Here is an 18,132-nt window from a genome sequence, read left to right on the forward strand (position 1 = left end):
TAATTAAAAATTCTATCACTCGTTCATTCAAATAAATGTAATTTATGCAAATAATGCAATCTCTGTGTATGATTTAAAGTGGACAGAATGCTGGATCTTACGAGCTGTAACTGATGAAAATAGCCCTTATTTTTATCCTTTCGGTCAAATATTGCGCTAAAAACATCCATAACAGCTTCAACTTGTCAATGCGGGCAAATAAGCACTGTATAAGTGTGATAATCCACGGCTAGCTGTGTATTAAAGGTTTAATGCACTCTGCTTCGCGTTGGGTGGTTCTTTGCCTCCAAAATCGTTTAATACACAGCTGGCCATGGATTATCTCTTACATGTTAAGCTTTTGGTATAAATGATATACAGAGTACACTATAAAGATATACATATAATATGTCATAATAAGATTTGGACTCACTCAATATATAAAGCTTTAAAAATGTTTGAGTCACTTTGGACACATATTTATTATGACATATATACTTTATTTAGTTTTACTTGTACTGTTATTGCCCGATGTTTTTGAATGTGTTTAAAGTCTTTTAAACTCGTACTCAAAATCACAAAGTTTTATTTAAAGTTAGTATCAGTCTCCAAAAATGTAGGAATGAAACTGCATGCACAAACTTATCCAGTAGAACATCACAGTTTCATCATTTGGTGATATAGAATCTCGTCATCTCAACAAATAGTATCTTGTTGAAAAAAAAGTACTGACATTGCTCATCTGTTAGTAGTTAATACAGTTCAAACAAACAGGCAAATGCTAAAAAACAATAGTCACATGACACACAACTCCAGAGGTCGAACTGTCAATGTATATTTCAAACTCCCATTCTGCATATTAAATATTTCACCCAGCTGCCACATAAAAAACATTGTTTACAAGTTAAAAGAGAAGTAAACAAGTTGAGATAGACACATTAATAAATAGCAATAGTCACATAGAATAGCAAGTAGTTCAATGAAAGTACATCAGTTACAATGTAAAAATACAACAGAAATGAATGAGTGCACTGAGAAGATCATTTATAAAACAAAAACACACAAAAAAAAACATGAATAATTTCAATTGCGGTACCTAATTAAGGCACCATCATGCAAGTCATCTGCGAATAATCTTCATGCTGTGAATCGGATGAAAATATCCCGTTTATATTTCACCCCAAAAACAAAAGTAAGAAAATATAAGAAATTGTGTTTTGCATAAAGAAAATTAAGTCTATTTTTGAACCATTAAGATTTGTATGCATGGTGACATACTTTCATGACAGTTAAGCAATTTTTTACTGTATTACAGTAAAAAGACTACATTATGGGATGGAGAATTGAGGGGTTTAAATAGGTTAAATCACAAAAATAAGAATACAAGGCAAAAAAATCAGCATGAAACTGAACTTGCGCTAGTCTCTTCTCCATTGTGACGAATATTCGAATGAAACGCTTCTGGAACAAGAACAAATGTGGGCGGGGCTTGATTGTGTCTGTGGGGAATTGATTGGATGGTTGTGGTTTGCTATTGGCTGATCTCATGTGAGTGACAGGTTATAGCCCCGCCCACATCATCAGAGAAGAGATGCTGCAAGAGGAAGCTATTCTGATTCAAGATTATTAAAACAATAATGATGTGCACCGTTAAATCATTTAATAATAAACATTGCAATTTTTCCATAAAAACAAGAATGGTCAATTTTGATTTCATGGTGACTTTAAAACTAGCTTTATTTATTTAAAAAACAAAACAAAAAATGTCTTTCTTTCTTCAGATTTTAGAGTTAAATATGACCTGGACGTGTTCGTGAGATTCATTGAGACACTTATCATCCTCAACTGTCCCGATCAAGCAAATCAGCTGCTCAAGTCAAGGACCAAATGTTCATAAATCCGTGTTTGCCCCTTAAAACTAGAGCCAAGAAGGAATTCCCTGTTGTCAATAAACACCAGAGAAAAAGCCCTGGGCGCTTGAATGTTCATCTCCTGGAAGTGGATGAACTGTCTCTTCTTTGCGTCCCAGCGATAGACGCGAGTAAAGGCGTAGTCGCTGCCCAGGATGGCGTACTGCCAGTTGGCTATGGAGAACGGCTGGAAGACCATGGAGCCACGAGAGGCCATGGTCTGGATCTCACTGAACATGCTGCCATCCCACTTCATCACCTTGGAGTCGCCGATGAAGCGGGTCAGACATATGTAGAGCTCGCTCTTCACAGCGAAGTGTTTGACGGCATACACGTCCTCCATCTCTGGGATATCGGTACGCCGCTCGAACTGCTTGTTGCTTTTGCTCCATTGGTAAATAACCGGCCTTTGAGAACTGCTGGACAAGATCAAATGAGGTTTCCCCGAAATGTCTAGATACTCCACGTCTGTGTCGCGGTGCCAGGGGTGCAGGGACTGATGGGAGTAGAAGCCATTGCCGTTCCATTTATAAATAGTCGTGGAGCCGGCTTTGGAGCTATCGGCAATGATGAAGAAAGACTCTCCGTCGACGTGGAAGATTTCCACGTCATTTGGCTTTCGTATTTTCAGAATGTCGATGTCTTGGATTTTTATGAATTTGTTTGCGGAGACGTCCCTCTTGAAGATGTGTGAGCCGCCGAACAGTTGTGCTACTATGATGAAGAGTTGGCTGTCAATGATTAGAGGTTTGCAGATGACAGATGAAGTACCTACGGCAGGACAGATTTGAAGAGTCGTTTAACCCTACTGTATCATATTTAATAATTAAAGGCCTCTAAATGTTCAACATGATCTAATAAACATGTCACACACAATCTACTACCTTCTGTCATCTGACTGACAGTTTAGACTTTTTTTAGCAAGTAAAAGGTCTTTTAGTATAATTGTACAAACGTTCACGTGTCTTTCTGCTGTAAAATCTTTACTGATTTTTATAAAATAAATGCAAGAATAACTTGTACATTGCTAACATTATTTCAAGATGAACACATACTGGACTGAAGCAGCTTCGGTTCACTTGATTATCCATATATATATATAATTTTAATTTTAGAAAAACGTGTTAAAATGTGTCATTTGTCAGGCTTTACAGGGTTAAAGCTGTACGAAACAAAGGCTTGAGAAACAGTTAGTTATCATTTTTCATCCAAAAAATATAAAACTTTTTCCTGTTTAATGTAAAAATTACAACCAATGGAATGTTATAAAATTACACATTTAACTGAAAAAAAAAAAAATAATAAAAAACTGCATAATTGTTCACCCCCCCTAAGGCACCCTTTGATTTTTTTATTACAGTCTATTTGGATAAGAGTCTATCAGCTTGCTACATCTTGACTTGGGAATATTTTCACACTCTTCTTTGCAAAAACGTTCCAGATCTGTAACTAGTGAGGGCATCTCCTGTGCACGACCCTCTTCAGGTTCCCACACACATTTCACTATTTTTCCTTCACTTTTTCCATCACAAAAAACAACTGTTTTTAAAAGGGTGTGTAGAATTTTTATTTCCAATTTATTGTGTGTATTATTATCATTAATATTATGTGTAAAGTTAGACATTAACTCCTTGCAACATTTCCACCACTATTTGCTTACTTGTGATGTTATCGAAGTTTCGGAACTCCATTTGCACATGATCCCATTCCATGAAATTACACCTGCCAATGAACGGCTGGGCGAATACGACAAACTGGTCGCCACCAAATGCAAAAGCTTCGACTGAAATGGACTGAAATTCGAGAGACTTCAACAGCGGAAAATCTGTAGAACAAACAGACAAATGTTAAGCTCTTTTGATGTCAAGTAACACAAAGTGGTCTGTAATGAATACGACCGACCTGTTGTTATGCAATCGAATGACTGCGCCACAAGGTCATTGATTTTCCTGTCCTGGTAAGATTCAGGGCCACTGCAATAGATCTCATCCACAGTTGCATTTGTGTGAAACATCCAGTCGACTAACCACTTTAGCTTACAGTCGCAGCTGAAAAGATTTCCTCTCAGGTCCCTGGACAAATGAATAAAAGTTTCAGTCTAGAAGTTTGTATATCATTGACAGTTATTCAAATGATATCACATTGCTAAAACATTGCACACTCGCATACATACACTTTAGTCAAAGCTTCCATCCCTTTGAAAAGATCTTTCGGTAGCGTCTCCAATTGATTGTACGCCAGACTTCTGCAGTAACATTAGTCAAAAACCAAACGGTAGTTTACATCAGTAAAGAGAAATGGACTAATTTTTATTGTGTGCAAAGGTTTTTTAAAGAATAAAACCTGGTTTGCTGACTGTTTCAAACATCACAAAAATAACATGAATAATTAACTAATAAAATGCAGACAATTACAAATGCAGACTATGGAAGCTGGTTTCTGCCAAGGACTAAAAAATAAAAAAGGTTATTGCAACTTTTTATCTCACAATTCTGACTTAGTAATTCACAATTCTGTCTGGTTTTCTCAGAATTAATGGTGACATACAAACTTGTGAGACATAAACTCACAATTGTGAGACAAACATTCAGATATTTTTTATTCCAGTGAGGAAACAAGCTTCTACAGCAGACACTTTGTACATTGTAATAATTTTTTTAAAATATATTTTAAAATTTAATTTTTTACATTCTAATTATGATGGCAATGTTTTAAGGTGGATGAATAGATAAATGATCAACATCATTTCAGTCGTAATATGCAGAAATGCTCACAAGTGTATTAAGGACTTGAGTCCTCTGAAGGCGAAAGGCGATATGGACTTGATTTGGTTATTTTCAATGAACCTATAAGAAAAACAAACATTAACGTGATGTACAACATTTAAGCATTCAAAACAAGTCATTATACACAATGAAACAAATGAATCATCAGATAAGCTGTTTTTCTGACATTGTATGTCTTCATGCAGTGCTGACTACTCATATAATCACGCTCTGTGAGACACTTACAGATACTCCAGATGAGGAAGGCCAAGAAACGCATCTTCATTTATAGATTCAAAGACATTGGCTGTGAAAAGACTAGGAGAGATAATATAGGGTGAATACAGGACAGTAAAGGGTATTTGTCTTTATGTGTATGTGATTTCATTCATAAAATCTGCATTAGGTTCATCTGAAAGTATGGGATTAGGCTAATGTTAAAGTACTATGTTAATTAACCATGTTGATCATATTAAAAGTGAAGTATGTAATTTCCCAAAAAGGGTACATTTGTCTTTCTGAACGGGTGTATGATGATGCTGTGTGTTATTGAAGCGTCCATTGCAGCGCGTAGCATCACAATGTCGCCACTTTAACGTGTTTATGACCTGCTAAATCTCTGACGGTCTAAATGCAACGGATTTTGTCATGCAAGTTTTGTAATGAAAACAAAGCTGATTTTCTTTCCCAAAAATATCAAAATCACGCCCCAAATTCCCTGCTTGCTAAAGTAGCCAAGCTCCAAACTCTCAGGCTGCTTCAGTAGCCACACCCCAAACTAAAAAATAAAAAAATAAAAAAAATAATAAAAAAAAACACATATACATAAACACATATACACAATAATATTTTTTTTTTTTTTTTTTTTTTTAAATTGTATGGTCACGTGCTTTGTATTTGTCACGTATCTGTCACATGATCCCTTATGTGTGCATAATCAAGGTGATTATAATTAATGATGATCACCTGTGTCTATTTAATGCTAAACTTACTCTAACTTTAAGGAAGTTAGATATTTTAATTAGCCTACCATTCAGACCGTGTTTCACTTATACAGTGTTTATGGCTGCATGCCCCATGCAGTGTTCCTTCTGCACATCAAAAAACGTTTTTCGATTTTTCCATGCCGGTCCTCCGCTTCAGGGTATCAAAAACGAGACAAAAATAGCACGGCTATTCCCGCCCCTGGAGGGACGAGCGAGAATTGCTCCTCCGCGGAGCCCTCAGGGAAATCGATGTTTGTATCCAGCGTCAAGAGCGCTTCGGGACACATCGGTTTTCAGCGAATGTCCTGCAGTGTCCGCCCTAAGGGCTTGCGGCCAGGCAGTGCTCGTGTTCGCCCATCGGAAACGGTTTTCGAATTATTCCCTGCCGGTCCTCCGCTTCAGGGTGTCGAGAACGAAACCGAAAGAGCCCTCAGGAAGTCGATCTGTATACCGCCGTTAAGTACGCTTCGGGACACATCGGTTTCCAGCGAACGCACGCTGCTCTGTCTGCCCCACAGGCTTGCGGCCAGGCAGCAATCGCGTCCGCCCATCGAGAATCGTTTTCGGTTGAACCCTGCTGGAGATCCGCTTCAGGGGCCCGAGAACGAATCCCGATTGATACCCGAAGCAAGGCTCGAGAGCCTGGTTCCTTTGGTAAAATATTTAGATGCATGGAAAAATCTCACAAATATTTCTCCCTGGGCCCTGTGCACCATTCAAAAGGGGTACAGGCTGCAGTTCGGTTTCCGCCCACCAAGGTTCAAGGGGTGGTCTGGACTGTAGTCAACCCAGTGCAGGGTCGGGTATTGGAACAAGAAGTAAACTTCCTGCTGGTAAAGGAGGCTATAGAGCGTATTCCTCCACCAGACCGCAACTTTATAGTTCCCAAGAAGGAGGGGTTTGCGTCCAATAATAGAACTCAGGCACCTGTATCGTTCTCTGAGGAGATTCAGGTTCAAGATGCTCACTATTCCCATCATCGTGAGTCAAATTCAATCCGAGGATTGGTTTGTCACGATAGATCTAAAGGACGCATACTTCCACATATCCATCCTTCCATCTCACAGGAAGTTCCTGAGGTTCGCTTTCGGGGGCGAAGCGTGCCAATATCCGGTTCTTCCGTTCGGCCTAGCTCAATTATATCGACGACTGGCTGATTCTGGCCCAGTCACAAGAGCTGGCGGTTCGGCATCGAGATGTCGTCCTCGCCCACATTCAAAACCTGGGGTTGAGACTCAACACGATAAAGAGCGTGTTGACACCAGCCCAGAGAACCACGTTCCTGGGAGTGGTGTGGGACTCGGTCACGATGCGGGCACGATTGTCTCCTGCACGAATCGAGTCCATTCTGGCCACAGTGTCCAGGGTAAGGCTAGGCCAAGCCATCACTGAAAATTTAAATATGCATATTCTAATCTGTTCCGTGAGAGCAAGGGTACCCCAGAACGAGTTTAGCCTCTATATCTATAGACGTTTTTAAATAATCCGAAAACTCCAAAAAAGCAATGCAATTGTCAGACATCCATGAGTGCATGTTCATGGAGGAAAACCACTGAAAAACAGCGCTGGTTGTTCCCTTTCGAGGAAACTCGAACTGCGTCGAATGACACTTTGGGGGAACGCCCTTAGCGTAACGCATCTGAAGTATGAATGAAACTAATCCAATCCTGATTGGTGTTGCGTCATGACGTAACATGTGATGGCATACACGGAAGCTACAAAGGCACGCCGGCACACAACAGAGTTAGCTTTTTGCTCTTCAGCAAGCGCTCTGTGTCAAACTGTCTGTCCTATTCGGTGTTGTTTGTCCCATAAGAATTGTCCTAAATAAGGGTCTACAAGAAAAAAGAAATTGCAATATAGAATCTATAGTGGCTCGGATCTCGCGTTTGCCGAGGCAGCGCGTTGATTACGGGTCTACTCTGCAATAAAGATTCTGTGACTTGATCTCGTGTTGTCGAGGCAGCGCGTAGATAAAAGGTTGTACATTGCAATACAGAATCTAGTGGCTCGGATCTCGCGTTTGCCGAGGCAGCGCGTAGATTACGGGTCTACTTTGCAATAAAGATTCTGTGTGTGTGCGAGGCATGAACAGTCAGCTCCTGAGGGTGCTGGCTGTGTTCATTGAGAAATATCTCGAAGCGCACAGCCGTGCGTTTTCGGGTGTTTCAGCCTCGCGCCTGTTGATTTTCTTCTCGAGAGATGAAAACCAAATATATTGTGACCGACTCGAATCTCGCGTTTGCCGAGGCAGCACGTAGAGTTCGGGTCAGCAATGAAAGGGACACACGCGATCTGTGAAATAATACTGTTTGGGGACGAGGCATTCACAGTCAGCTCCTGAGGGTGCTGGTAGTTCTTCATTGAGAAATATCTTGACGCATATATCTGTGGGCTGTCGGATGTTTCAGCCTCGCAACTGATAACTTTCTTCTTGAGGGATGAAAGCCAAATATATTGTAACGACTCGAATCTCGCGCTTGCCGAGGCAGCGTGTAGATTACGAGACCGTATAACACAAAACAGTATTGTCTGGTAATTATGGCTGCATTTAATTCTGAGGAATTAAAATGATGAGCAGCGAACACACGCTGCTCTGTCTGCCCCACAGGCTTGCGGCCATGCAGTGTTCCTTCTGCACATCAAAAAACGTTTTTCGATTTTTCCCTGCCGGTCCTCCGCTTCAGGGTATCGAAAACGAGACAAAAAAAAGCACGGCTATTCCCGCCCGTGGAGGGACGAGCGAGAATTGCTCCTCCGTGGAGCCCTTAGGAAATCGATGTTTGTATCCACCGTCAAGAGCGCTTCGGGACACATCGGTTTTCAGCGAATGTCCTGCAGTGACCGCCCTAAGGGCTTGCGACCAGGCAGTGCTCGTGTTCGCCCATCGGAAACGGTTTTCGAATTATTCCCTGCCGGTCCTCCGCTTCAGGGTGTCGAGAACGAAACCGAAAGAGCCCTCAGGAAGTCGATGTCTGTATCCCGCCGTTAAGTACGCTTCGGGACACATCGGTTTCCAGCGAACGCATGCTGCTCTGTCTGCCCCACAGGCTTGCGGCCAGGCAGCAATCGCGTCCGCCCATCGAGAATCGTTTTCGGTCGAACCCTACTGGAGATCCGCTTCAGGGGCCCGAGAACGAATCCCGATTGATACCCGAAGCAAGGCTGGAGAGCCTGGTTCCTTTGGTAAAATATTTAGATGCATGGAAAAATCTCACAAATATTTCTCCCTGGGCCCTGTGCACCATTCAAAAGGGGTACAGGTTGCAGTTCGGTTTCCGCCCACCAAGGTTCAAGGGGTGGTCTGGACTGTAGTCGACCCAGTGCAGGGTTGGGTATTGGAACAAGAAGTAAACTTCCTGCTGGTAAAGGAGGCTATAGAGCGTATTCCTCCACCAGACCGCTACTTTATAGTTCCCAAGAAGGAGGGGGTTGCGTCCAATAATAGATATCAGGCACCTGAATCGTTCTCTGAGGAGATTCAGGTTCAAGATGCTCACTATTCCCATCATCGTGAGTCAAATTCAATCCGAGGATTGGTTTGTCACGATAGATCTAAAGGACGCATACTTCCACATATCCATCCTTCCATCTCACAGGAAGTTCCTGAGGTTCGCTTTCGGGGGCGAAGCGTGCCAATATCAGGTTCTTCCGTTCGGCCTAGCTCTCTTCCCTTGCACATTTACCAAATGTATGGATGCAGCTCAATTATATCGACGACTGGCTGATTCTGGCCCAGTCACAAGAGCTGGCGGTTCGGCATCGAGATGTCATCCTAGCCCACATTCAAAGCCTGGGGTTGAGACTCAACACGATAAAGAGCGTGTTGACACCAGCCCAGAGAACCAGTTCCTGGGAGTGGTGTGGGACTCGGTCACGATGCGGGCACGATTGTCTCCTGCACGAATCGAGTCCATTCTGGCCACAGTGTCCAGGGTAAAGCTAGGCCAAGCCATCACTGTGAAACATTTTCAGAGAGTGTTAGGGCTCATGGCTGCACCATTAGGGCTCATTCGGCCTGCTGCACATGAGGGCCCTCCAGTGGTGGTTGAAAACCAAGGGGTTCTCCCCGAGGGGGAACCCGTTCCACATGATCAGGGTTACGCGCAGATGCCTTCGTTTCCTATCTATGTGGAAAAAAGCTTGGTTTCTGTCCCAAGGTCCAGTATTGGGAGCGTCATGTCGCCGAAAAAACGTTTTGACAGACGCCTCCCTCAAGGGCTGGGGCGCGGTCATGGACAGCTGCTTTATGACAGGCCTATGGCAGGACCATCATTCCTCCTGGCACATAAACTGCCTGGAGATGTTGGCGGTGTTCCGAGCTCTGAGGAGCTTCCTGCTGGACATCAAGGGTCATCATGTCCTTGTGAGGTCAGACAATATGTCGGTAGTGACCTATATAAACCATCAGGGGGGTCTGAGGTCTCGCCCTCTATGCAGACTGGCGCAACATTTCCTCCTGTGGTCCCAGGGGAAACTGTTATCTCTAAGAAGAACATACATCCCAGGGAGTCAAAATCAGGGAGCAGACATCCTGTCGAGACAGGTGCTGAGGCCAGGGGGATTGGAGACTCCATCCCCAGGTGGTGGAGTCAATATCTCAGCGGTCCGGCCCAGTGGAAGTGGACCTATTCGCGTCTCGAGAGACGACCCACTGTCCACTGTGGTTCTCCCTCTCTCATCCAGCCTGGTCGAGGCTGCGTCTGTATGCATTTCCCCCAATCGCTCTGCTCCCGGGAGTTCTAGAGAGGGTCCGTCACGACGGGATCAGTCTACTGCTCAAGTATGGTTCTCAGGCATTATATCGCTCCTAGACGGCCCTCCATGAGAGATTCCCCTCAGGAGGAACCTGCTGACACAGGCAGAGGGCTCAATATTTCACCCTCGGCCCGAGCTATGGAAACTGTGGGTCTGGCCCCTGAGGGGGCACAGTACCTAGAGGCCGGCCTATCAGCTGGAGTAGTGGAGACCATACTCAGCTCTAGAGCTCCCTCCACGAGGAAATTGTACGGCTTAAAGTGGAATGTCTTTACCAATTGGTTTAGAGAGTGTGAGGTGGATCCAGTTAACTGCCCAGTGGCTTCAGTTCTGGAGTTCCTCCAAGATCGCTTTTCAGCTGGTCTTACCCCGTCCACACTCAAGGTGTACGTGGCTGCCATTATGGCTTTCCGCGCTCCTCTGGGTGATGGGCCTCTGGGGAGACAGCAGTTGGTCGTACATTTCCTCCGTGGGGCTTGGAGGATGAGGCCTGCGGCTCGTGCCAGGGTTCCCACATGTGACCTGGCGGTGGTTCTCGAAGGATTGGCCGAGGCCCCCTTCGAACCACTGGAGTCGGCTAAGGCCAAAAACCTTTCCCTTAAGGTGGTTTTTCTGTTGTCCATTACTTCTCTGAGGAGGGTAGGAGATCTCCAGGCGCTCTCTACATGGGTGCCTAGGGTTTGCTCCAGGCGACATTAAAGCCATCTTACATCCCAGGCAGGGCTATTTGCCTAAGGTGCCATCTAATGTGGCAAGGCCAGCCGTTCTTCAGGCTTTTCATCCTCCACCTCACGTGACTGCGCATGAGGAGAGACTTCATCTGCTCTGCCCTGTCAGAGGCGCTGAAATAATATATTCAGAAGTCCTCTTCATGGCGGAAGTCGGACCAGTTGCTGGTGTGTTTCGGGTCACCCAAGAAGGGGCTTCCCGCTTCCAAGCAGACCATCAGCAACTGGATTGTCCAAGCGATATCCACGGCTTACCAGGTGCGCAATTTGCCTTCACCTTTTGCCGTGAGGGCTCATTCGACCAGAGGCATGGCGTCCTCTAGAGCCCTTCTCGCGGGGGCCCCGATCCAGGAAGTCTGCGATGCAGCTGGATGGACCACCCCTTATACCTTTATTAGGTTCTATAACCTGGACATTCCGTCAACACCTGGCACTCTTGTGCTCTCGTCCTAGGTGTGCCTGTGAGCAGCTTCACACTAGGACAGACAGGGCGCGTTGTGGCATAGTGGGTACTCGTTCCCCCAAAGTGTCATTCGACGCAGTTCGAGCTCCCTCAAAAGGGAACGTCCTCGGGTTAACACTGTAACCCTTGTTCCCTGAGAAAGGGAACGAGAACTGCGTCCCTTCACAACGCCTTCCCCTGCCTGGGAGCGACTTGCTTCATCGCAGAAGCTAACTCTGTTGTGTGCCGGCGTGCCTTTGTAGCTTCCGTGTATGCCGTCACGTTACTTCATGACGGAACAACAATCAGGATTGGATAAGTTTCATTCATACTTCAGATGCGTTGCGCTAAGGGCGTTCTCCCGAAGTGTCATTCGACGCAGTTCTCGTTCCCTTTCCCAGGGAAAAAGTCCTAACCCGAGGACGTTCTCTGGATACTTGACAACGACGAAATCCGAAGGCGTGGGCGAAAGTATAATTCGTGTATTAATGAAATAATCCCGAAAAAAGCACAACCATTGCAGATATGCCAAGTTCAGCGGCTGGAATTAGCTGAGGTGACGTGACGCTAACAGCAGACAAGCGGCTAGTAGTGACAGCAGTGGCAATCCACCTGTGGCCACGCCCTTAATTATGCAGAACTTTAAGGCTTAATGTAATTTCAACGAATGAGTAAAAAATACAACCGCCTCACAGTTGTAATGAAGCGCAAAATTAACTATATAGACCAAAACCAATTTTTGTACCAGGCTGTAAACATGTTTTTTTTTTTCTGTTGTAAAGTTGGGCATTTTAACATGGGGGATACATGGAATTGACACCCTTTTGGAGCCTGTCTCTAGTGGCCAGTCGATAAATTGCAGTTTAAGTCACTTCCGTATTGGCTTCACGAGAGAGACTGGAAGGTTGCCGCTCGATTTTAAAATTAAAAATCTTACATACCTCACCTTTAAGGTTACAAAGTATTTATACAAATTTATACTTTGAAAATGTATATTATAGTGTAACTATATAACGTTTTTTTCTATTAAGTTTTTTTCTACTGTGCCGTAAAGTAGAAATAGATGTATTATTTATGTAGATGTTTTAGTTTTTTTTTCTTAAAATCAACATATTTATTTTAGACAATGTTTTATTTATTTTATTCAATTTATTTATTTAGTTTAATCTAATTTTTATTATTTTATTTATTTTTACACTATTTTACACTGTTTCTCTTTAGACTTCACCACTTTCCCAGTTTTAAACCCTTGTCATAAAGTATTATGAACACTATTAGCATTATACACACAAACTGCACTGATCAGATAGAAAACATGCTCTCTCTCTCTCTCTCTCTCTCTCTCTCTCTCTCTCTCTCTCTCTCTCTCTCTCTCTCTGTGTGTGTGTGTGTGTGTGATGAAGTGATGTTGAAGTCTTACAGCAGATGGAGGGCTGGTGTGTGAATGAAACTCTCTTTAGGGATTTCATAAAAGCCGGACTTGACGAACGATCTGGGGGGGAAACACACATTTCTGATCACAGGTTGCGACATAATAATAATAATAATAATAATAATAAGAAGAAGAAGAAGAAGAAGAAGAAGAAGAAGAAGAAGAAGAAGAATATTGACGCATTGTTATTACTGTTGTGATTGCTTACAGTGAGATGACATCTGGCGGGAAGCTCCTCGGTATTGATCCAGTATTGGCACATAAGGCGTTATCTTTACTGCATGTACATGATGCGGGACAGCGCGCGTGCCTCCTCTTGCTGCCGTGCACGAGCAACAACAAACACAACAAGCAGAAGAACACAGTCCGTCTGAAAGACATCATTAACCGAATATGGCCCTGAATGTTTAATGGTCACCGAAACAGTCCCGACGATTGCGCTGCGCCGAGCCACGATGTCATAACGGAAAGAGGCCGACGAAAGGAGTAACAAACGATAACGATAATATTATTATTTTTTTTTTTTTTTTTTTTGCCAGATCAGTGTTATATGCACATGCAGATGGAATCCATAGAAATCACGGTAGCAGAGAATGGGCGGGGCTTAGTGGATCCACGGTGGTCTAAAATTGGCCAGACATACTACGCATCTATTATTCTCGAATTGTAAAAGTGCTTCGATGTGTATGTTCAATTTTGTTGTCTTTTAAAAATTGTCCGCGACTTCAAATAATTGATCCAGGCTTTACTGAGTTGTCACGTGGTTCTTGCTTCTTTTCTCCTCGCTGGTCTTAAAGGACCAGTAACAGTGACCAGTGGCTAACGCGTTTTTTTCTTTCATATTTTTATTTAATAATGTCCTAGAGCTTTGCAGCGCGGATTTCCATTTGTATATCAGGTGATCACCTTTAAATCGGTAGATTTAAAAACTATTTTATGTTTTAGTCTACAAATGTTTGTACTTGCAGAAATTAGACATTTGAATGCGGCTCTATGGAGGATTCCGCTTCAATGCGCCCTCCGGAGAAGAACATACGTGTCACCATGACATCAAAATGTAAAAAATCCTATTTTTAACGAATGCTGCAGTGTTTATATGATCCATGCACCTCATAATTGTTTTAATAACTTCCTCTTGCAGCATCTCTTCTCTTCTCTGATGATGTGGGCGGGGCTATATCCTGTCACTCACATGAGATCGATCAATAGCAAACCACAACAATCCAATCAATTCTCCACAGACACAATGAAGCCCCGCCCACATTTGTTCTTGTTCCAGAAGCGTTTCACTCTGATATACGGCACAATAGAGAAGAAAAGACTGTGAAACTTCTGTTTCATGCCGACATTAACAGCCAACGCGTTGAACACCACAGACAGCAATGAGCGTCACTACATGACCAAATCAAAAATCACAAGATTATAGAAAAACACTGCTAGAATAATGCTTTTGATATGTTACAATCATTTTTCTTTAAGATTCCGACAGAATTTTGTTTTAAATGGAATTAAACACGTTCAAATAATTGCATATGCATCAAAACTTCCACTCTTTTGAAGAATGACATCTTTTAAGACTTCTTAACATTTTAAGTTAGTTGGGTGAGGCTACTTTACAGCATTACGGATGAGTGTTTCATCTCTACCTGATGGGTATAATTTTAACAAATTTCTTGTATTTTTGAACTAACAGTGGAAAATATGAACTATTTATAGATACATTTTATGTCGATACTTCAAATGTCGCAAAAACTAGTTTGGAACACTGTTATAGAGAAACATGACAGGATTAGCTTATACGCAGCATCCATGCCCGTGGTTTTGCTCCCGTTAAAGCATCTGTAATGTTCAAAGGTGTGTTAAAATCCCAAAAATACTGAAATGGGCATAATCTCTGGAATAATCTGATAAAGCCATTAAAGTTGCGCGCCCGTATCATGTGCACACGCCTGATTTTTATGTGGGCAAGATTTGAGACTAAAGAAACGCCATAGGTTTTGCTCTGGGTTTTGAGAATTGTTTATATCTCACAATTCTGACTGTATTTCTTACATTTGCATGTTTACATCACACATTTATGAAAAACAGAATTGTGAGATAAAAAGTCACAATTGCCTTTTGTGTTTTTTATTCCATGGCAGAAACAAGCTTTTTTGGGCCGGGATGAGAAACAGAGAAAGAAAATTTGAGAAAAAAAAGAATGTGATTGAAAGGACAGTTGTATAGAGAAGGTACTGCTAATATAGTATTGTTGTATAAATATATATTTTTAAATGCAACAGATAGTATCAGTCATTACTGATTAATCATTACTGCGATATTAAAGTACTAATTTTGTCGGATAAGATTAGAGATAGTATGTTCATCAGGGAGTCACTAGAAAGTTATTCCATAATTCTTTAATCCTTTATTCCTCCAGTGAGCAAACCAGAGGAAGAAAAATAAACAAAAAGCTCATGTCGGTGATGGATAAAGGATAAAGACAAATATTGATTTGATGATGATGATGATGATGTTTATGTCCAGACTCTTAGGTCACTGTTGAATATGCACTTCAGTTACAGATAAATATGTAGTGGAGGTTGAGAAGAGAGACCCCTGATGCTCTGAGTGTACAATAATGTCTAGAAGAGCTATATAAAGGTTTCGTTCAATTTATTCATTCATTTATTAAATTATCTGATTTTTTAAAGGTGGTGTTATGATTAGAGATGAATCTGGGTTGGTTTACACTTTGTGACACCATTACCATTATTAAATGTTTTTCTTTTTGTGCTAATTGTCATTGTTTAAACACGTTTTTTAAAGATTAGTAGTTTAAATAAAAGTAAAAGTTAAAAAAATCAATATCTTTAATAATTCAAATGTAAACAGTGCAGTATTACCATTGTGCATGACATTTACTATATATATATATATAAATAAACTTGCCTTGCTTTGCCTACCATTATGAAATACAGTATGACCATATACAACATGGACAAATCCAGAAATGCAGACACAGGGCAAAGAATTTCACACTGTATGTTTTTACTCAAACATATCACACAAACACATATCTGAACATATTTATTTCAGCCCATTACAACAGAAAAAATTTACAATTTTAAAAATGTAACATGCTTAACAATATGAGAATGTTAGAAAATGGATGCCATATGAAGTGTTTAGTTGATTCCTTTATTTCTGACCCATGTTTAAGTGTGGTTTGTTGATCATCATACATTCCAGCATATTTTAAACACAAGAAAACTGAGATAGCCTATCTCTTACAACTGACAGTTTGCAAAATGCCATTTGTTCGATTACAGATAATCTGACCTCATCAGTTCCTGACAGTCAAATGGAAGAGGGCTCCATATTCAATAAAAATACTTTGTGTGAATAAACAGGCATTATTGGGAGAAATGAACAGCCTAATAACATATTATGAAAAATAACATATCACAGGCCTTATTATTCATTTACAGCTGCTGTTTTATAGTTTGTCCCACAATTGTATTTAGCATTGTCTTGTTTTCTTATAAAAAAAAATACTTTGTATTTAAAGATAATGTTGTAGTTGATTTAGTAATTTTAAGGCCTTCAAGAGAGCAAAAATGTCACTCACACATGTACATGTTCTCAATATACAAGCATAATAGGCAGAACATTTAAACTATTCACAAACATAGGTGTTGCGCAGATTCTGGTGTCATCTAATGTTTGATAAGGAAGTGCTTAACACAAGAACCCTAACTATTCCATTCATAGACAGATGGAAATTACATTTGTGCTTCATGCAAGAGTGTAAGCGATCATTTCTCTTCTGGGAACAGATTTAAGTATTCTGATGAAGGTTCACATATTTTCAGTGTCAAAATGTATTTTGCTGACACTCTAAACCATTGATAAAACATTGCATATATAAGTGGATTCATGCAGGAATTCATGCATATAATCCAATTCATTACATCAATTATAAGAGAGTAATTTTCATTTTGCCCCAAAGAAAGAGTAACTATGTAGTACGGTGTCCAGCAAAGAAGATAAACCAGTACTAGAATCCCTAAGGTTCTTGCAGCCTTTTTTTCTGATTTGAACTTCTTTTCTGTGACTGAATTTAAATGCTTAGCTTGCCGTTTTGCTACAAAGCAGATTTTCACATATAAAGGAATAATTATACAACAAGGTGCCACTAAACAAACAATGGAATCTAGTATTAAATTTTCAGACTTAACAGAAAAAATGCATTCTCCAATACATGTGTGGTTCCTCTCGGGATACAGTAAAAACTCATACAACAGATAAAAAATATATATAAAGGAGAATAACCAGTTTACAACAATAGAAACAATAGCTCTGTTATTATTGACTTTCATTGGATATCGCAAAGGGTCATTCACAGTAATGTATCGATCCACAGAAATAATAATCATATTACCAAGAGATGCTGTGACAACCAAATAAAGAATAAGAGTAAATATTGAGCAAAATATTTCTCCAAAGTACCAGCATGGCTCAATCAGTTTCATTCCCTGCACTGGCATGAGAATCAGTCCTGCGATCAGATCAGCCACTGCCAGAGAGAAGATCAGCACATTGGTGGGAGTGTGGAGCTGCTTGAAGTGCGAGATGGAGATGATCACCAAAAGGTTCAGAAACACGGTGAACACTGATGTTACAGCGACAAAAATGTACACAATAATGTACTCTGCTTCAGGTCGGATACTTCTGGTACAAGAAAAATTGTTGTTTGGAAAGCAGTATTGGATTGTTTGATTGTTCATGTTTGTCACTCCCCTGTTGGATAGATCCTGTGTGAGGATGCTTGTCAGTTTAGCCCCCTGGTCCTTGTCACTGACACGACTCAGTTTTATACGTACAGAAAGCAGAGGGACCATCCCATTCAACAATACAATCTCTCAAATCCACCCACTAGTTACATATTCATAGACCCGATCAATCTGATCTATTAAATATAGTGGATTAGTGAATCTAATAAAGCAAGTTTACTCTTTCATTTTGCCCATGTAACAAACATCAGACAAGTGCACTACTGTTAGAGCAATAAGTCCAATCCATTGCCTTCAATTCCACTAAAAATTATATCCATACAAAAAAAATTAAAGATGGAATCTGGATATTTTCAC

General features: G+C 41.3%; 2 protein-coding genes across 2 annotated transcripts; both read right to left on the reverse strand.

Moving 5' to 3' along the window:
- Positions 1 to 548: 548 nt before the first annotated feature.
- LOC143742352 (leucine-rich glioma-inactivated protein 1-like) lies at positions 549 to 13,585 on the reverse strand. Its single transcript, XM_077235203.1, has 8 exons — positions 13,209 to 13,585; positions 12,989 to 13,060; positions 4,901 to 4,972; positions 4,664 to 4,735; positions 4,063 to 4,134; positions 3,792 to 3,961; positions 3,550 to 3,714; positions 549 to 2,660 (listed from the first exon to the last, which is right to left on the reverse strand). Exons 1-8 carry the CDS (start codon positions 13,382 to 13,384, stop codon positions 1,843 to 1,845), a joined length of 1,617 nt encoding a protein of 538 aa, XP_077091318.1. The 5' UTR covers positions 13,385 to 13,585; the 3' UTR covers positions 549 to 1,842.
- Positions 13,586 to 16,797: 3,212 nt separating this feature from the next.
- Positions 16,798 to 17,787, reverse strand: LOC143741575 (trace amine-associated receptor 13c-like). Its single transcript, XM_077233839.1, has one exon. The coding sequence runs from the start codon at positions 17,767 to 17,769 to the stop codon at positions 16,798 to 16,800; it is 972 nt and encodes a 323-aa protein (XP_077089954.1). The 5' UTR covers positions 17,770 to 17,787.
- Positions 17,788 to 18,132: the final 345 nt, after the last annotated feature.

This window comes from Siphateles boraxobius, unplaced genomic scaffold (genome assembly GCF_051911475.1).
Source record: "Siphateles boraxobius isolate OS27281-9 unplaced genomic scaffold, OSU_SipBor_1 19, whole genome shotgun sequence".
Lineage (NCBI taxonomy): Eukaryota > Metazoa > Chordata > Actinopteri > Cypriniformes > Leuciscidae > Siphateles > Siphateles boraxobius.

What these genes read in the sequence shown, in the direction of transcription:
- LOC143741575 (XM_077233839.1), bottom strand. Translation starts at nt 17,769, where the DNA reads ATGAACAATCAAACAATCCAATACTGCTTTCCAAACAACAATTTTTCT.
- LOC143742352 (XM_077235203.1), bottom strand. Translation starts at nt 13,384, where the DNA reads ATGATGTCTTTCAGACGGACTGTGTTCTTCTGCTTGTTGTGTTTGTTG. An exon ending in ACACCAGCCCTCCATCTGCT is followed by an intron (nt 4,973 to 12,988) that starts GTAAGACTTCAA and finishes TATCTCTCCTAG; the next exon opens with TCTTTTCACAGCCAATGTCT. An exon ending in CTCAAGTCCTTAATACACTT is followed by an intron (nt 4,135 to 4,663) that starts GTGAGCATTTCT and finishes ATGTTACTGCAG; the next exon opens with AAGTCTGGCGTACAATCAAT.